Source organism: Dermacentor variabilis, chromosome 4 (assembly GCF_050947875.1).
Source record: "Dermacentor variabilis isolate Ectoservices chromosome 4, ASM5094787v1, whole genome shotgun sequence".
Classification (NCBI taxonomy): Eukaryota; Metazoa; Arthropoda; class Arachnida; order Ixodida; family Ixodidae; genus Dermacentor; species Dermacentor variabilis.
In genome coordinates, this window is record NC_134571.1 from 45,771,822 (window position 1) to 45,791,235 (window position 19,414).

Consider the following 19,414-nt stretch of genomic DNA (forward strand, 5'->3'; position numbering starts at 1 on the left):
AATAGCATTAACCTCGTAACACCATCCAAGTGGCATGGGTATTACTGCAATAATAATGTATGGTCTTTTGAAGAGAAAAAGAAAAGGCCGGTTGGTTATTGCTGACATTCTATTGCTGATGTCTGATTTTCCCTTTATTCATGGCCTAACTGATTAAATTTTTTTTTTTTTTTTGCAATAGCATACCTGCCAAGAACATTAAAATTTGTAAAATACCACAGACAAACACAATAGCGAAGCGCAAGGGGGGAAGGGGAAAAAATAGCATAAATGTTTTTAAGGCTTGCCCTGAGCAGATACTTTTTCAGGGATACATATTGACTTTATCAACAATGATTTACCTTTAGATGCAGTACACAAAAAAATCAGCAGACTTGGAACAGCAAAGACTGAAAAGCGGCGCATTGTTTTTAGGTCACAGTGACATTTTCAGTGACTTTGTCGTTGCCAATTTTGCCTGCTTCAGGAACATGCCTGTATTAGCTTGCTCAAAGAAAATATGTACACCTCTTGCATCCTTTCACCATCACAAGGCTTCTAACAGAAGGTTTGAAGACTAACAAGTGAGACTTTTTTGCAACCAGAATTCATTTTCTGTAAATACTGATGCAACATTCATAAAATGGGCCCAAATTCATAGACTATACAAAAAATTCGTGCAAGTTGGCAGGTTTGCAATAGGCTGTACAGTCTAACCCAATTTTCATGGCTTTCACTATTCCTCAGTACATATCTACGAGGTATTCCAGTGCAAGCAGAAATGTTTCCCTGTTTGATGCCGGTCCACAAACCTCCAACACGGTGGCCTGGAGTTCCTCGGAGAAGGCAATGCGCTTGGCCATCATGTTCTGCGTGAGGTCCACAATAAGGCTGATGAGGTTGCCCATGCCATCGCCACTTAGAGCAGAGGTCGGCACCAGGGAGACAAAGGATTTCAAGTCCTTGTTCTCATGGAACAGAGCAGCATTGAGACCCTGGAAAGACAAGCAGGAAAACCATATTTAGCAGTTATTCTTTTCTCTCTTCTTTTTTGTTCAGAATGGCAAACTAGAGTTCAGAGAACCTCGATAATATGTTCCTATTTCTTTTTTTTTTGTCGGCTTTTATGTGCAAAAGCACAGGTCCCATTTATTTTCCATTGGGTCATGTGTACCGTCAACTCCTATTAATTCGACCCTCACGGGAACAACGAAACTGGTCGAATGATCTGGCGGGTCGTATCAAACAAAAGGCAGAAAAAATGCTAAAACACGCCGTTCATTCACAAAGCTTTAAAGTTAGCTTCACCACAGTATAGCCGTATTATGCTATGAAGCATACCAAGCGGGTAAAGGTGCCACTGTTACGGGACATAGCATGTGTTCTTTAATTTATGCACGCACATGCACAGTATCCGCTCACAGTACAAGCACCGAGACGGCTAAAATTTTGCTGGTAGGCCTTCAGAGTTTTAGACATAACCCCGCTCTTTTGTTGGCTTTAAATGTCCCCTTGACTTTCAGAGCTTCTTCATCCTACCACCTTCCTTTTCACTAGCTTTCCCAAAGAACAGATGATCTTTCTCAGCTTCTCGATGCATGGCGCGTGCATGCGCATATACTTAAGGAATGCGTACTAGGCTCCGCTAACGGTCTCATATAAGAGACACACATGGCACGAAACAAGGGCTTGAATCACCACAGCAATGTTAGAAAACATGTCCTGAATGGCTGCCAGTGCGCTTATAGGGCATCTAGGTGCTCGTACGGTGACGGGAGACACGCATAGCCCTGTATAATCAAATGCGTACTATGTTCCGTGACAGCGACACCTTTCCATTCTTCGTACGCTTCAATGCAATAAATTGCATATGCATCACTGCATAACACGGCTTTATAGCAGCGAAGTTCACCAGTCAAGTTCGAATTATCCGGCGAAGGCCGATTTTGAGATCGAAATAATCGAAGTTTGGGCCTATAGAAATGTATGGGCACTGGCTGGGACTGTCAGTTGGCATTGAGTAAACCGAGAGATCGAACTAATTAAGTCGAATTAAAGGAAGTCTACTTTATTAGCTTTACATTTGTTAATTCTGCCTTGCCGGTTGTTACATTTAAAAACTGCAATAGCGCAGCACTGTCGGTGGCACTTCAGTTCACTGCCACATGTCACCGCTAAGAATAGCTACTTTCCAAGTTTTCGATAGCTCCAATATAGAAGTTCTTCAAGTTTGTTGGCTTTCTGTTCAAATTCAAGTAAAACATATGCGAGTAGCTTTTTGCCTCATTGATAATGCAGCCCCAAGTGTTATCGGATGTAAAATTTTCCTGGATCATGTGTTATTTTCCCTTGGCCCCCTAAGAAACGCATCAACGAGGTTTAACTGTACTTTCCTAGGTGGCAGTACTAGTCCTAAACAAGCAAGAACTACAGCACATTATACAGTAAAACCTTGTTAAACCGTACCTGCTTAAACAGTAGTTTCGCTTTACAAGGAGTAAAGTCAAATCCCCAACTCAGCGGCCATCGAAAATAATGTTCTGTGTCCGCATAAACCGTACCAGCTCGTTGCGCAGGTATCGGCTAACACGTAGTCTTTCCATTTTTCGTCGCACAATTATGACATCACCATCGGGCAGCCCAGCAGGAAACAAGCCTCAGAGGTCAGAACAATGGCCTCCAAGCGGTCTGTGTGTTTGTGCATGAAGCCACATCAACATCAATATAATTTCGGTGCTGTGCCAGAGAGCATCGTGGCCATAGTTGTGGCATCATGCAAGCTAGGACTCACGTCATGCCAAAGCTCAGATAAAAAACACCGGGTGCTCAGCATAGAAGAAAAATTGGACAGCGTGCTATTGAATGTGGCGTGAACAGGTTGGTGCAGGCACGGGACAGGGATCTACCGTTGACTACAGTGTGTGGCATTTGGAATGCAAAGAAGTTGCTCGGCAGTGCTGCTGCGACTGCGAAGCGATGTCGGCTACGAGGTTTGACTTTTTGCCATCGTTGCCGAAGTGTCGCCTAACGACAGTGATAAGGACAACACGGAAATGACTTCACGGGCGATTCAGGTCCGACAGTGGCAGAAGCTGCGCATTAAGTCAGGTTCACGAATGCAATTGTTGCGACGAGAACAGCCCCCCGTAATGATAAAGGCGGCCAGTGAACTCTACAGTGCTACCGGGCCCGTGCACAGAGAATATGCAATGTCAACGATGAATCCGCCGTGCGAGTGTTTGCCGAGAAGACTTGAAGCTTCAGTAAGTTTGAGGCCGCTGTTGTCACTGCTAGGCCGCCGCGGCACCAAACAAAAGTAACACTTTTGTTGTGCGAAGTGGATAACTACTGTATGTTCTTGCCCTTTCATCGCACTCTCTTCATGAGTTCCATTTCTGACAGATAAGTGGGCAAGCTCATGCTATTTTGGTTAAGCAGTACTACAGTTTAGTGCGTACTTTTTCCGAGCTCCGGCCAACAACTTTAACGAGGTTTCACTGTACAGCCAAAGATGTCAGCACTTCATGCACATAGTAGTTCAGAGATCTTTTTACTTGTTTGCCCTAGTTTCCCGATTACTTTCGTCTGTCATCTTGACTTAACTAGCAGTAATCTTGAACTGCAACAGAATTCTAGCTAACTCGGGCTGGTTGGCACGTCGCAATTAAAATGAGTGACAGCGCAAGAAACAGATAGAAGGAAACGGACGAAATGCTGGTCCACGAAATGGTCAGCACTTCTGCTTCCTTCTGTCTACCCTGTTTCTTACGGTAACTCATTTCAATAGCCTTGAGTCTGCCAAGCCTTCAAGACAAAACAAGTTGTCCACACAAGCCTGCCAGACTATCGCACACATTATTTACGAGTTCTTTCTTGTGTGCAATCTTGCTTCCATAAGGAACTTCCAAAGCTGTTACTGCTCACTGTACCCAAGCCACTTGTTTGCGGCCAAAGCTAATAAATCCAAACTGCAATCTTCAAAATTCTAAATAAACAAAACGAACTGCTAAGTTACACCACTCTGCACCAAACATTGTTTGTGAAAGAGCTCAGTGGTGCTAGTTGCCCTATAACATCGGTTGTAAGGCTGGGTGACTGACACAACACACGGGAGTACAGAGAGAGAAAGAGAGCAAATGATAAAGGAAAGGTAGGGAGGTTAACCATGACTGAGTCCGGTTGGCTACCTTACACTGGGGAAAGGGAAAGGGGGACGGAAAGATTAAAAGAAGAGAAAGTCTACTGGGGATATCAGTTGGTCACTCAGTCCGGATCACAGATGGTGACTCAATCCGGTAGCTTTCAAAAATCGCAGCAACACTTTTGTGGCTTTCTGTAGGTGCGATATGCGAGGCCATGGTCCCAAGATCTTGTTCAAGGTGAACGGTGTTCTATCTAGTTGATTGAGAGCTGTGCAGAGGTCATGTGTTTCATTTTCAAAAGATGGGCAGCAGCACAGTAGATGTTCTGTAGTTTCCTCGACACCGCAGGCATTGCAGTCGGCGCTATCAGCCATTCCAATCAAAAATGTATATGCATTGGTGAATGCGACACTCAAGTGTAAGCGGCACAGCATTGTTTCCTCATTTCGCGGAAGCCCTGGTAACAGCCACAGTTGCATAGAGGGGTCGAGAACAATTAGTACATTTGCACATGCGCCAGATGCCAATATCTCACGCCCATTTCCAGTACTCATGAAAGAGGTTATAGCATACCTGTTCAGCAAACTGGAGCACGACCTCTCGAGTGCGCTCCTCAAATTCGAGACGCGTGTTTCGTGACTGGGCCTTGAGCACGTCTGTGATGTCCTTGTTGCGGTTGCCCTTCCAGTCGTACAGCCGGTCCACCTTGTTCAGTGCCACAACAAACGGTGTCTTGCGTGAGCGCAGCATGTTTAATGACTCAATGGTCTGTGGTTCCAGGCCATGCATCAGGTCGACCACTAGGATTGCCATGTCACACAGAGAGGAGCCACGCGAACGCAGGTTGCTAGAACAGCAACAACAGTTTCCATGTCACCAAAAAAAAAATACAAAAAACGAAAGCGGCACACTTTGGCTGGATTACATGAGAAGTTGGACATTACGTGCAAAAGAAACTATAAGGTGCAATTATTGGCAAGATTGCACTCTTAACTTTTAATTACTCTTGGACACAAGTTGCTGAGATGAAGTCTGCCAGTGCTAAAGAGGTATCTGTTTCGTAGGAATGCCAGGACTATCACCGGCTTTAACATATCAGTCTCGAAATTGTACACCAAAACACATACAAATTCCAAAATATTAAATGTAAAAGACAGTCATCATAAAATGCACTAATTACCTGAACGACTCGTGACCGGGAGTGTCAATAATCAGGAGGCCAGGAATCTTCAATGCCTTGTTTGAAAACTGAGAGAGGGAGAAAAACAGAACAAAAGAGGCGCTGCCTGATGGCACTTCAAGAGGAGAAAGAGCTGCCAGAGGTTTTTACTTAATTTGAATTCCATTCGACATAAACAGGCTATTAGAATTGTGGATGCTATTTTTAGTACTTACACTAAATCATATTTTTATAAGGTTGCTCTCAAAGTTAGCTCTAATTCGCAAAGTGTTATAATATATTTTTTTTTAACTGCCGAACTGCTCTTAGCAAGCTAGTGCAAAAATCTGGACTCCCACTAGTATTTGGCTCAGCTGCAACCAAATCCTTTAAATAATAAAAAAATAGAAATATTGCCCAACAAGGAGTACCTCTTTGACCATCTTGCATTGTTCCTTGATGGCATCAAGAGGAACCATTGTAGCACCAATCTGTTGAGTGATGCCACCAGCTTCACTGTCCTGGACATGAGTATGCCGAATCTGCAAAAGAATAAGAGGCAACCTTATTCCAGAAACCTTTACAAATGTAAACTTTTAATGAATGACAGTTGAGCATAGGTGGGCAGAATAAGTGAACACTCACCCATACTCCCTCACCAATGTTTTTGTAGACTATCCACTCACTCATACTAGTGTGTACTCAGCACTCTTTGGCACTACTCGCGTTCCTACACTTATAGACACCCAACATTCACCTGTGTTCGCAGTAGCTTCAATTCACACATGCCAGCACCCCCCTCGTGCTCATACTGTTGGTCCCCGTTGGTCACTTATGGTTGGCCACAACATCTTCGTGGTGCATTTGGGGATACCTGCCCATACTGCTCAGCTCCGGCATCCGCAGCTACAATCAAACAGCTATAGTGGACATGCCCTTGCCTAAACAAGACCCAATGGTGCTACTTGCAAACAGCGGGCCTTTATCCCACGACACAACCAGACTATGAGCCTTGGTTCCATGGGACCAACCATCAAGCACTACTGATGTAGACTGTTGAAACTGGCCTATATTTATATATTTAATCGTTTATGAACGTTGAGTAAACATTAAAAAAAGGAAACACTCCCGATCAGCAACACTCACTCGAATAGATACTCACACTGCCAACAGTCACTCATATTGCTGACAATCACTAGTGTTTATGCTCACACCTATTCAAATTCACTGTCACTGACTTTCATTCATTCTCATATTTACCAGTGCTCACACCTGTTCATACTCACCGGCACTCACTCCCGTGCATGCTCACATCCACTCACACGCTTCGTCACTAACACCCATCACATGGGAAGATTTAATTTTGTTTGACTCTAATCACATTCATCAAATTACATTAGATATTGCGCACTGCTACACAGCAGATGATAATGTCATTTGCAAGCAATGGAAATTGCAATGCATCAAAGACTTGAAGGCACAGAAAAAGTTCTGTGTACGCTCAAAATTTTCTTAAAATATATATGAATTCTTGATAAAAACTATTTCTTTTATTGTAAGGTATTTCTCTGCAGATCTTATTAATACGTTTCTGTGGTCGTACCGACTGCACTTATATGTAGGGTTGTTTGTTTTCGGGTAAAACCCGATTTTTCCCGATTTCTGAAACAACTGTGCCCACGGAATTGCTGTGCCTCCAGTTGGCGCGCAGGCGAGAGGCGGCCAAAGCGGCCGACAGACAGACAATCGTTGACTGCAGGCCCCGTGGCGCCATCTAACGTCAGAGTCCCGAACACAGCGCCTGCAGCTTGGGCACGCGCAGCGGCGATATTTACACGTCGTGCATTCGCAGCACTGCTGACTAGCATTCACGATGGGAAGAAAACGAAAGACATTGGATGATTGGTGCAAAGAACACAAGGATTTACAGACTACAACAAAAGACTCTGAAGGCAGCCGCGCGCTGGTGTGCAAGTACTGCAACACCGACATGGTCACCGATCCAGCGAAGAAGCCCTACGACCGAATTCGCGAGCATCTCGCGTCATAAGAAGTTGAAGATGGCAGTCCAAGAAGCTGAAAAGGCAGGAACATATCAGCCAACGCTCTTCGATGTTTCCTGTAGGCAGCGTGCGAAAGAAAATGAAGCGGATGGCGTGATTCAAGACTTCGTTCGTGCCCTGGCGTACAGTGGAATCAGCATGCATCAGGCGGACGGACCTCTGGAAGATTTCATACGAAAATACTGCAAGGCCGCTAAAACTATGCCGAATGGACAGCGACTTCGGATTAAATACCTGAAAGAAGCTTTTGACAAGGACATGGCGAAAATCCGTGATGATATGCAAGCCGTTAAAGTGAGTGTTATCGTCAATGAATCCCCTGACATAACCGGAGTGCCTACCATTAACACTCTGCTGTGCTATTATAGTCAAAAGGCAAAAAAGAAGCAGGTTTGTTTAGTCGACGTCGACAGAGTTAATGCTTCGAACAGCTACACAGTGGCCCAGGTAGTCGGCAAGGCTCTCCTTACTGTGGGCAAGACGTGGAAGGATGTTGTAGCCGTAGCCACAGATTCCGCGGAGTACATGCGAAAAATGGTACGTGAGATCTGGGAAGCTGAAGCGATCCACATCTTGCATGTAAAGGACTTAGCCCATTTGATCCATGTGAGCGTTGACCATGCGATTTCGTCACCTTGCATGTCTGATGTTCGATCCACAGTGATCAAGTTTGGAGCATTATTTAAACACGCTAACAAGCTGCACCAAAAGTACATCGCAATATGTGCCTCTAATAGCCTGTTTGGCGCTGATGCAAAGAAGCCTCCTTCTGTAGTTCCGAACAGATGGCAAAGCTTCTACAAAGTGCTTGTTGTCGTCATAGAAATGTGGAGCTCATTAACAGAACTTGTTGAATGCTCGCATGATAGCACCAAAGCGGAAGCTATTCGAGTGATACTTTCTGAAAAAGAGGTTCTTTATGCAAAGGCAGTCTTAATGAGAGATGCACTCGAGCCTCTTTTAGGTGTCCAGAAAACGCTTGAAAGCGGAGAACTCCTCATGCCAAGCTTCGTTCACCTCGTAAACGTCAAGCTACAGCAGACTGTCAACGAGCTTTCCACGATGATCGGTAAAAGTGATCGGGCAAAAGGTGTTTTGTCTATGTTGCCTAAGAGCAGTGCCATATTAGTAAAACTTGTGAAGAGTTTTGTGCCAAAATCTCCACAAAATGGGACTGCAGTTTGAAACGGAACGTCTCAGACAAAGAAGAAAACCAGTTGACATTGTGGAAACTGGAAGCCGTACTTGATCCGTTCCAGAAGCGGCTGCTGAGTCAGTCGTTTGATGACTACCGACCTCTCTTTAATTCCGTGATGGACGATGTAGGCTCACTTCGCGAGGAGTTCAACCTGTACTTGCTGGAAGCAAGCCCCACAAATGAAGGTGTTGAAGTGATGGACATTTGGAACGACGCAACTGTGCGTTACCCAAGGCTAGCAAATGCAGCGTTATCATTGTTGTGCCTAGCTAATGGCAGCTGTGACATTGAGCGAACGTTCTCTCAGCTAAGGTACCTGATGAGACCAGACTGGTCTCGTATGGAAACCGAGATGTTGCGCATGCAGATGATTATGTATGTTAATAAGGACATGTAGAACGTCGATGACCAGCCCTCGTGAATAAAATGTTTCTTTTCTCAAAACTGACCGTTGCCTCTCACTGCAAGTAATAATTAACAAAGAAACGCCAAATTTTGTAATATTTTCTTGAAAGCAGCCCAAAATCTAGCCCTAATTGTTACCCACCGGTTAGAGCAAATCGAATAAATTATTAGTTTGTAAATTTAACCCGATAAAACCGAATTGCGGAATTTCTCCACGAAAAACCCGATTTCTCCCCTATTATCAAGCCGAAAAATAACGCCCGATTTTTACCCCCCGAATTTGAAAAAATATAAAACCCGAAAACGAATAACCCTACTTATATGGCACTAAACATGACCCACAATGCTCTACCTTTCTGAAGTAAAGTAGATAAAATATGCCTATTAATGTTTTTCATGCCATTTCTTAAACCTTTTCTCTCTAAATATATATTTCTTTTATTACGATTGGCCAGCAAACTTGACCATTTCAGTACAGCTATCGCCATCGCGATGTTTAATGTCAATAAGTATGCGCATATAGCAGCAACCGAAATATGCCCTAATGGCATTATGAAACTTAAGGGCTTACACTTTTAATGGCATTAACCACACCCAAGTGGCACGGGTATAACTTGTGCTCTATCTGACACTTGTGAAATGAGTGTAAACTAAATATTCACAAATAAAAACGGGCAGATTTCATTTTTTTAGAGCAGTTAAATCATAGAAGCGGCATTAGGGGCCCTGAAGCACAGTTATTTTTAAACCTGAGCAACAACCTGAAATGAGTGCAATGCCTTTCAAGTAATATATACCCAATAATATCATGTAACAGCCACACCCGTGTAATGTGTAGACCCGTGTTTTGAACTAGATAGTTAAAAAAAGAAAGACATTCCAGTTTATTTGTGTTACAGCTGCGCATCTTGGATGCAGCCATGCTGCCATGTTTGCGTCGCAGCCTGTGATACGGTATCGTGTTCCCCAGCCAGACTGTTTGTTACTTTTTTATCCAGCTTTTTCTGCGGTTGCTTGATACCAACACAAGCTCGAGCCACCAGGCTTCTGACTGAGAAAGAACTTAAGGCCGAAATAAACATTATTCAATTTTATTTTTCCACATGAATAAAGTTTTTTTATATTTATCTATGAGTCACACTTTGAAAATTCACACCCAGAATTTGAAAAGTGCAGCTCTTACGCAAGTTTGTATGGTATTCCCTAAGAAATGTTTGAAAAGTGCACACTTTGAATCCTAGTTCAAATTGGGCAATGCTAAAATTTTCCCATTCCCCTTCAACTAATCGGTTCCCCTCCAATGGGGCGCGCAGCTATTTCGATAGCAATGTCCTGAACCTTGCTCTCCATTTGCTTTTTTACAGTGCACTTGCAGTAACCCTTCAAGCTCAGCATATGACACAGGCGCTCGACAGCAACAAAAGAACCAGTAAGGGGATGGGCAGGACGCATTAACAACAGCTGCTTCCCTGTTTCCAAAAAGATCTGAAGGGGTGCGCTCGTGAGTAACTCATCGTCATATCCAAATGCCCAATGATCGCCACTCGCGGTCTGTTGCATCCGCTGCAATGTCATTGTTGACATCAGATATCGAAAAAAATATAGGGGGCCCCCGATAACAACGTGAAAGTAAGCAATCTATCACAGAAGATTCAAGGTTCCCCGCCGCATGCAGCGGAGCAATATTTGGCTCACATGTTCATGCATCGTTGTCTGCTGACCAGGAACACTTTCTTACATCATTCAAATAGGGTTGCACTGCCTTTTAGTAAAATTATGAAAGGGTAGCGACTGCATGAGTGCAGAGGAGTTACAATGAGACACCACTAAGAGAATCTATTAATGAAGTGCCGCCGCCATATTTAGCCAACAATATGATGAAAAGGGCATGGCTACTGTATAAGATGCACCTAAGTAAAACACAGTATGCCAATTTTACTGAAAGAAAACCAAACTATCTGTTGGTGTGGCAAGGTGTTCTGCACAACAGCAAATGTGCATAAGGTACTTACTGTGTCCAAAATCTTAGTTTTGCCCGTATCGACATGCCCTAGGACACAAATGACTGGTGACCGAAGGTTGTCCACTGTACGCTTTTTCTCAGCTTCCTCTCTCAGTTTCTGGGAAAGAAGCAAAAAGAGGGGAAAATAGATCAGACAATGAAAAGTTGACACTCCCTATGAAACGTCACAGTGATGGAGATAAGCAGAAACATATTAGCAGCGAATAACCAAAAGGTAAAAATTTCTAAAATGTAGTGGAGCATGCCATTGAAGAGAGAACGACAGTACAGGAGCAGTGTTTCACAATGTAGACGTAATTTCTTTTGCTTCAAATTAATAGCATTTCTATTGCTTCTCAGTAAATCATGTTCTCAGATCTATGTGAACCTTTGTGCAGCAGCATCAGCAGTGGATGCAGCAAAGTGCAAAATAGCAGCAGTAAGTGCTGCCCTTCAACACAAAATGCAGTGTGCTGCAAGTGTGATTGCATATGCATGATGCCAAAATAGCATTGCGGGGAAGACCACATTCTAGCAGAGTTACACAACTAAGCAACATTTCACAAGCAGGCTTGGCCTGCTCATGAAATGTGAAAGAAACAAATTATGTGCCACAACGGCTATGGCATTCACTACCGAGCACAATGTCTCTGGTTCAATACTTGGCAGTGGCAGTCGTATTTTAGCAGGTGAATAATGCAAAGATGTTGACTTACACAATCTAGGTGCATGTTGAAGAACTAGCTTGGCTGCTGTTTGAAGCATTCAAACCACATTCACTCTTTGTGACTCGAATTTCGTTTCTGAAGTAGCAAATTTATATTCTGTGTAATTCTATGAGGAAGGTAAGACAAAACTATAATGATATTCCCAAAACAGTTCATTATATGCGAGGACCACCTGTCCCAAATTAGCATGCTGCAGCCAGCTCATGGCCCATGAAAATCACAAGTGTGTGAGGGATGGGCACGAATTATTCAAAGATTGATTGTAAGCCATACTGAAAACATTTTACATGCCTTAGGTAGTAGTAATCTCAACCCACTGCAACATGTGGGCTTTTTCTAGTTATCTGCAGAACCAAGTCTACATAAACTATGTACATAGTTGGAGTTGCTGACACTCTGCTTCCTCATGTTACTGTAAAATACGCAAGCATTAGTTGAGTTTCCTCCCAATATTAATGAAAAGTGCCCTCTCATCGAATACACAGTAAATCTTCATTAAGTCGACCCTAATTAAGAAAACTGGGTAATTCAGACTCGTTCTCTGGGCGTATCTGGCCGCACATTGGCTAATTCGGACAACTCATGGAGCTCGGCGAGTGCGGAGCGCCGCAAATGAGCACAAACTACATTAGCGTCCATCAAAATGAAGCGGCGGAGTTGGCATCACCATGGTCATCAGTTGAAATCGTACATCCGTACTGCTTTGTTGCACAACGGAACCAGGATTTCCTTACTCACTCAGTAAATAAAAGCGTGTTGACGTAGTATGCATTTGCTTATTGTTTTTCTTGATACCCTCGATAATTCGACATTTAGTTAATTCCGGCAATTTTTTTCGGTCCTGTGAAGTCCGAATTAACTAGGTTTTACTGTAGTGGTTTTTAGCACAATTTCTATTGTCATCTGGCCACTATGGAACAAGAAACCTCGGTGCAAACATCCATTACTATTGCCTCAAGGTGCAAAATTATTAGTCTCCTCTTCAAAAACGATGTGATAGAATATATACAGAAGCAAACTGGAACATGCTGGTACTGCACCATTTTGATTCTGAAAACAGAAAGTGAAACAGTAAACCTGTTGACTTTCACTGAAAACTTTGTTCCGCGACCACTACGCAACAATTAGGCAGATATGCTCATAAGTGCGTTTTTTTCACGAAATGAAAAAGCTGGTCTTTTTCGCAGGAGATATTGCATTTGCAAAAGCAACTAAGATTTTAGCACTTTTCATAAGTGTGCAGTAGAAAACTATCCCCCTGGAGCAAATTGGTGGTGCGAAGTGGAGGTCTCATCGGCCACTGAAGTCTGTGAACATGGCATGAAAAAACCTGAAACTGCTATCACAACGAGTGAATGGCTAGCAGTCAGTTGAGGACGCCTACAAGTAAGCTGCAGTGATTGCTCGAAGCAGCTTTCCCAGATGAGAATCCTGACAATTCATGTGCGGTTTTTCGTCTTTGATGATGAATGAGCATATGGATTGAATAAAGACTGTTCTGTAGTTAAATGCACTGAAGAATAATTTTTTGTTATATTTTGTTTACTTTCACCTTTGTTATTAGACAGTTTTTAGTATAGCGTACGCTATACCATTGCGTACGCTAAAAAATAACGGGTCGTCACTGTGCATGCGCTGAACGCTAAACGAAATAGCAGGTATAGCGGGCGTACGCGACGCAAACGAGTTAGCGCTAGTGTTTTTTGCAGGGTTTGCAGGAAACATGGCGGCGGTCCCGGCTGCCTGCTTCGAATTGAATTTGGCGTTGCTTTTGTAAATGCACTTCAGTCGTAGCAAATGACTGTGTAAATGGCTTTCGCATAGTCTCAGGCCACTTCGACGACAGAGTATTATGGATAACCTCGTGGTGTTTTCGAGATCGCTTCTCGTTTCGAACGAGTCGAAGCCTAACGAAAGAAACATTCAAGATGTCAGTGCCACCTATCGCTACAGGCGCGAAATAGCCGCAACAATGGCATATGGCCTCTAAGATCCGAAGATATCGCCGGCCAACTAAAATTGTAAAAAACGTGTGCTGCTTAGCGTACGCTATATTATAGCGTATAGCATACGCTATAGTTGCATACGGTCAACTAAAACTGTCTATTATCTATGTCGGATAGTCCTTATACAAGTGGAATCATCCCACAGGAATTGCCAAACCAGAAAGGGTTAACAATACTGCACACATTCCCTTAGCGTCCTCTTAAATTTCACCACAAGGCACCAGAAAGTGGTAGCACTCACCCTTAGCCGCGCGATCACTTTCTCCTTGGAGTGAGACTTGTCATCCTCACTCTCGCTGCTGTCTTCATCGGATGACTCATCGGATGAGGACTCCTCATCATCAGACTCGGAAGAGGACGATTCATTCTGTTTCTTGGATGGTTGGGGGCCCTTCTTTTGTGCCACGGTCTTCTTGGGAGCTTCAGTTTTGACCTGGACTTTGATGTCCATTTTCATCTTCTCTTCAATCGTCTCCTCTTCGTCGTCTTCCTCCTCAGACGAGGTCTCATCCCAGGCATCCTTCACATCCTCCTTCTCCTCTGGAGGCGGCTCTGTGGGCGACATCTCCTTTTGCTGCTCGTTTTGCTCGGTCGCCGCTGTGGTGTCTGGTCCCAAAATTTCCAGTTGTACTTGGGGAACTGTCTCATCCACTGTAAAGGTGACAAAGATGTGTTTGGTACATGCAAGAGAGCTAGAAAAGAATGAACAGAAAGATGCAACAGCAGTAGAACTTCCCCGATTAGTGTTGAAAGGGAAGGAAATATTAAAGAAAACAACATATTACTCTTACTGTGAAGTTCAATGGTGTGTTTTCAATATTTTCCGCTAACTCTGCGTAAACAAACATTAGAACATAACGTAAACATACGAAACATAAACAAAGTTTGAGTGTAACATGGTGATTAATAAAATTTTCAACCCCGGAGCTGTACTGTGGCTGTGATGAATGACAGAGTGAAGTGCACAGGACTAGTCTTCATAGTGTATAGAAATAACGATTCATAACGATTCATGGAACGAACTTTGTCGGATATCCAGCATATCTAACGTCGCAGTCACAAGACTAAGACCAAATGGCAGCTGTTTTTGTTGCTTAAGCGCTCGTGGTCCTTGGAGCCAATCATGACTTGCCATCATGGTCACATGCTCAAACTGGCCAATAATAGCATGTGCCGCGAATTTCCTTTTCTGTAATTATTTCTTTGTGACCGCAGCGCCGGCAATGTTGCCGACTGACGAATAAAGAAAGCCAGAAACGTGAGCTTTGGAATGATACCAAAATGGAGCTGGCAGAGCGCTTAGTTATCGAGTTATGCGTGACGAAAATCGGGCGCGATTCGTCCCCAATTCAAAAGGCAACGCTTGTGGATTTGCGTCTTCAGATCACGATAACAGAAGAACTACGCGGTATTTTGTAACCAAATGTCGTAGATAGGCGTGGAAGCACGTCAGGAACGCAGAAAATAAAAATTGAAAATTCGAATTTTCGGTCGATTTTCGGTCCCAAAGACCCGGGTCCCTCCTTAAGGGGAGATGCGGCTTTTACATCGCAAAAAATGGCACAAAAAAAAATTGATTTCTTCAGTTTCTATAACTCTTTTTCTATCTGATTCTGAAATATCACTGTAAGCCATGTAGAAGTGCTCTAAAAAATTTGTTTTATCAGCCAAGGTGGCGAAAAATTTTGCGGAAATCAACAAAAAACAGCATTTTTCAAACCAGAATATCTCCGGAACGGTGCAACCGAGCACCACCATCTGGGTTTCACTGGAAAGTGCATTTTGCTGTCTTCAAATCTGCCATTTTAGCTACCTACTCTATACAGAAACAAGCACGCAAAATGCAAATGATTGAAGGTAGTGCCGGAGTGTGCGATTGGCCGCGCCCGCCACCTGACTTCAGCGCGGTCGTCGTCTGCTCGGCTCTTTGCACCTCGCGAGTCTGGAAGTCTCCACTCGCCATAAACTCGACGTGTCAAAACAGCGCTATGCGGACACCACAGTAGCATGGCTGATCCCTACGTTTGTGGACGTCTCAGACCCATGGCTAAGCCTACCGAGCATCGACAACGTAGACATCGCGACCAAGATTCGCACGTGGAATCCTCGGACCCGTGGCTAAGCATTTCACGCATAGAAGTCTCCAACTCCGCGATCAAGCACATCGCGTGTGGACATCTCGAACTCTTGCCTAAGCATATGGTGTACCAGCGCCTCCAACTGCGCGACTAAGTCCATCGAGCGTCGACTCCTCGAGCCCGTGACTAGGCATTTCGCATACTGGCACCTTAGACTGCACAGCTCGAGCCCGCGACTAGGCACTTCGCGCATTGGCACCTCAGACTGCGCGGCTAGGTACGTCGCACATCAGCACCTCGAACTGCGCAACTAAGCACATTGAGCATCAACTGAAGGCGAGCCAGAAAATCATCTCGTGTGCACAAAATCAAAGGGCAGAGGCCCAAAAATCCACCTGTAAGCAAAAACAGCAAAAACTGCAATCTTGGTGCATTTTGAGAGATGTAAACTGCTCCAAAAACTTTGAGAGACATTTTCTTAAAAGTGTGTTTTAGGCATTCTGCACTGTCTGTGGAAAAGGCAGCATGGGAATGCCTGGACCAATTTTGATCCTGTTTGTTCTTATGTATTCCCTGAAGTGTGCTTGAGGGTATAACAGTCTTCAATATCTTGCTGAGGGCTTAGTTTTTTTTCTGCATGCTAATTTGTGAATGATAAGCTCTAGTACAATTAGTGAAGGTGAACATGATGTTCTGTGTAAAAAGAAATAAAGCGGTCTGAAAAGTTTTGGAGCTGTTGTATCCTATAGTTCTTTTTTGAGCGAAGATTAAAGCTACAGGCATGTTTTGTTACAGTGCCAGGTTTTCCACAAATGGAACACATGTAACATTCTGTAACTTGAATACTAGTCAAGGTATCGTAATGAAACTGGATATTTCTTTATTTAAGACACTTTTGAGTGTGGCTGCCACATTTCGTTGCTCTAGGTCAAAGAACAAAACGTTAGCTCTGATCCCTGCTTCCCCCCCTTGAGTCTATAGGACCACTGGCGGTGCCACGAAGCTGTCCGAATTATGGAGCATGTCCGGATTATCAGTGTCCGATTTATTGGCCAGTGACTGCAGTGATGTTTTACCTTTCAAACATCTCATATATGTTTTCACCCTGAAGCAACACAGATAACGCGATTTTACGGCTCTTATGTGGCTGACGCGCAGATGTAATGCAGATACCATGACGTCCCAGACCTTCGCAGAATCGCAGCATGCTGCAGTAGTTTACGAAGTTTACGCTTCAGGCCAGCTAGAATGCTTAGCTCCCATGTGCAGAATAGTCATGTCTCGCTGGTAGTAAAACACATCAAGCTCTTGAATAAAAGATGGTGGCTGCGCTTGCAGTTTCGAAATGACAGGTGATGGGAACTGGGTGCTATTTTGAAAGAGCTACATGATGCCACATTTTGTTTTGGACATTTCTAACGAAAGTTTGCACCTAGGTGCGGGAACACACCGGGAACAAAAATTACACTGAAAATCTGGTTTTCGGACCAAAGTGCTGCCAAATGTAACTGCTGATGCCAGCTACAGTGTGGTTAATTTTTGAGTGTTTTTAAGGGAGAGTCAATATAGAATGAACTCCCGATATAACAACTACTTTCTACAGAACTATTGAGTTCATTATAAATGGGTTTGACTGTACTGCAGTAAAGGGCAATAATTGATATAACAAAGTAATGGATATTACGAAGTCATTTCAGCTTCCCTTTCATCTTTGTTATAATGAGGTTTGAGCTTACAAGGTATTGTGTCCCCGCATCATTATCTCGCGTGTAACACCCACCTTTCTTCTCCTCTTCCTCGGGCTTCTTGCGTTGGTTCCTGTTGCGGCGGTCCATGGTGCGCGAGGTCTTCTCCTTTTTCTCTCCTATCTGCGGCACCTCTATGCCTTGCTCCTTGAGTGTCTTGAGCGTGGCCTCCATGCGGGCCCGCGCCATCTTCTGTGCCTTGGTGAGCAGCCGTCCCTCGGCCTTGGCGCGCTCCCGCCGCTCCTTCTCTTTCTGCTTCTTGCGCTCCTTGCGCTCCTGCTCCTGCTTCAGCTGCGTGTGCCAGAGATCACAGAATGACATCAGTAGCATAGCACCATTTCAAAAGGAAATGTAACAATCGTAAGGGGATGCACTGCACTTTTATTTTTTTCACACCGCTGATAAGTGCTCATCTCTGCATTTCACCAGACAATTTGAAGACATATCTTTCAATATTGGCGCTAAGCACAGGATTTGTGCAAAACTGACATGATTTCTTTACGGTTATACATTGAGGCATGCTCTAAGGTGAATAACTACAAAGCTAATTAGCTAATATTGCCTTGTTATTTCCCATGCAAGTAATGTCAGCCTCGAAGTAATCTACCTGATGCAACAGAATTGCATTATCTGCTACAAAGGTTGTTTAATAAGTCGGTTTGCACTAAAAACAGGTCTCCCTGTGTACATAAGATGGGAATGTCAAGAAGCTATTTATTGCCTATACATGACTCATCCCCACTATTTCACATTCCTCATAATAATCACAGATGAGGGGTGAGAGATGGATGTGTGTACACATATGGAGTGTGTACACAATACGATCCCAGACATAACGATCTATTGGCTATAATGACCACATTTTACATCAATTACGATTTTCCGGACTTGCCTATTGAAACTGTGTCCAGATACAAAAAATATTTTCAAAATTGTCGTAATGTTACAACAAACCCTTCGAACCCAGCTGCTGTAAAAGGAGGGTGCACATGAAGTTCCAAAAACGGAAGTGAGACTGGACCAGGTGCACAGCAGCACAGCCTCCCGCTCCACTCCGACCGTGATGAAGATTCAACCACCAATATGAGTGAGCACTGTGCTTAGATTTCGGAAGCTGCGAGGCAAGCCACTGGCTTTCAGCCATGCCAGGGTAAAGCTACGGTAGCCGTGCCTTCAAGGGATGTCTCCAGTGTGTCTCAGGGCGAAGCAGTAAAGGCAGTCATGGCCTCTGATCTAGGAGGCCATGATGCCATGCAAAATTGCAGAGAGTCTGTGGTTATGGTCAGTTGACACTTCGTTTACGTTGTTACTGCTAACTTCTACCTTTTGGACGCTGCATTTTCTTGGCCGAAGCAACATAAAAACAGTAGCTTTGCACAGCTCTTGGCGAGTGTGTAGCCATTGCACATATGCAATGGGAAGACCTTTGCAAAATGCCTGCATACAACAGTAATTTCCGTTTGCAGCCAACTAGATCATTTCACTACTGTATGCGGAATCTCTTAAGCAAAAGAATTACTGCCCAAGCACTCCGTACAGCTGATTAAGCAGCGAAGCTGAAATATGCGGCCCCAGTGTTTATCGCTGGGTTAATCCAGATGGCTAATTAAACGACGGTTTGGTAGGCTGCTGGATCCTTGGTATGCAGTTGCTGCTTGCGCTCGGTTACACGAGCCTGTTCTTGTGCCTGGGCTGCAGCATCGGCATGGTGTAGGCAAGCTTGTTCCCGGTTCTGCTCGCAGCATTGCTGATCAAAAGCTGCCTGCTCCTCAGGAGTACATATGACACATGGCCTACCCATTTCGGAGCCGGAGAGAAACTGCTGCATGCACACTCGGCTGCGATGGAGAGCAACGACGTCACTACTGGCACAGCCAATCACGCGTCTCTCTTTCTCTTTCCATCCTTT

The 19,414-nt window shown here is 44.1% G+C and overlaps 1 protein-coding gene across 1 annotated transcript in view; it reads right to left on the bottom strand.

Annotated features, from left to right (window-relative positions):
- The window catches only part of eIF5B (eukaryotic translation initiation factor 5B), a 51,016-nt gene that overhangs the window by 19,348 nt on the left and 12,254 nt on the right, over window positions 1–19,414 (bottom strand). The window contains exons 9-15 of the mRNA XM_075688867.1: window positions 17,541–17,796; window positions 13,924–14,333; window positions 10,959–11,066; window positions 5,712–5,822; window positions 5,302–5,369; window positions 4,695–4,968; window positions 792–974 (exon numbers count right to left, since the gene is read on the bottom strand). Coding sequence (XP_075544982.1) covers window positions 792–974; window positions 4,695–4,968; window positions 5,302–5,369; window positions 5,712–5,822; window positions 10,959–11,066; window positions 13,924–14,333; window positions 17,541–17,796 — 1,410 coding nt within the window. The remainder of the gene's footprint in view (window positions 1–791; window positions 975–4,694; window positions 4,969–5,301; window positions 5,370–5,711; window positions 5,823–10,958; window positions 11,067–13,923; window positions 14,334–17,540; window positions 17,797–19,414) is intronic.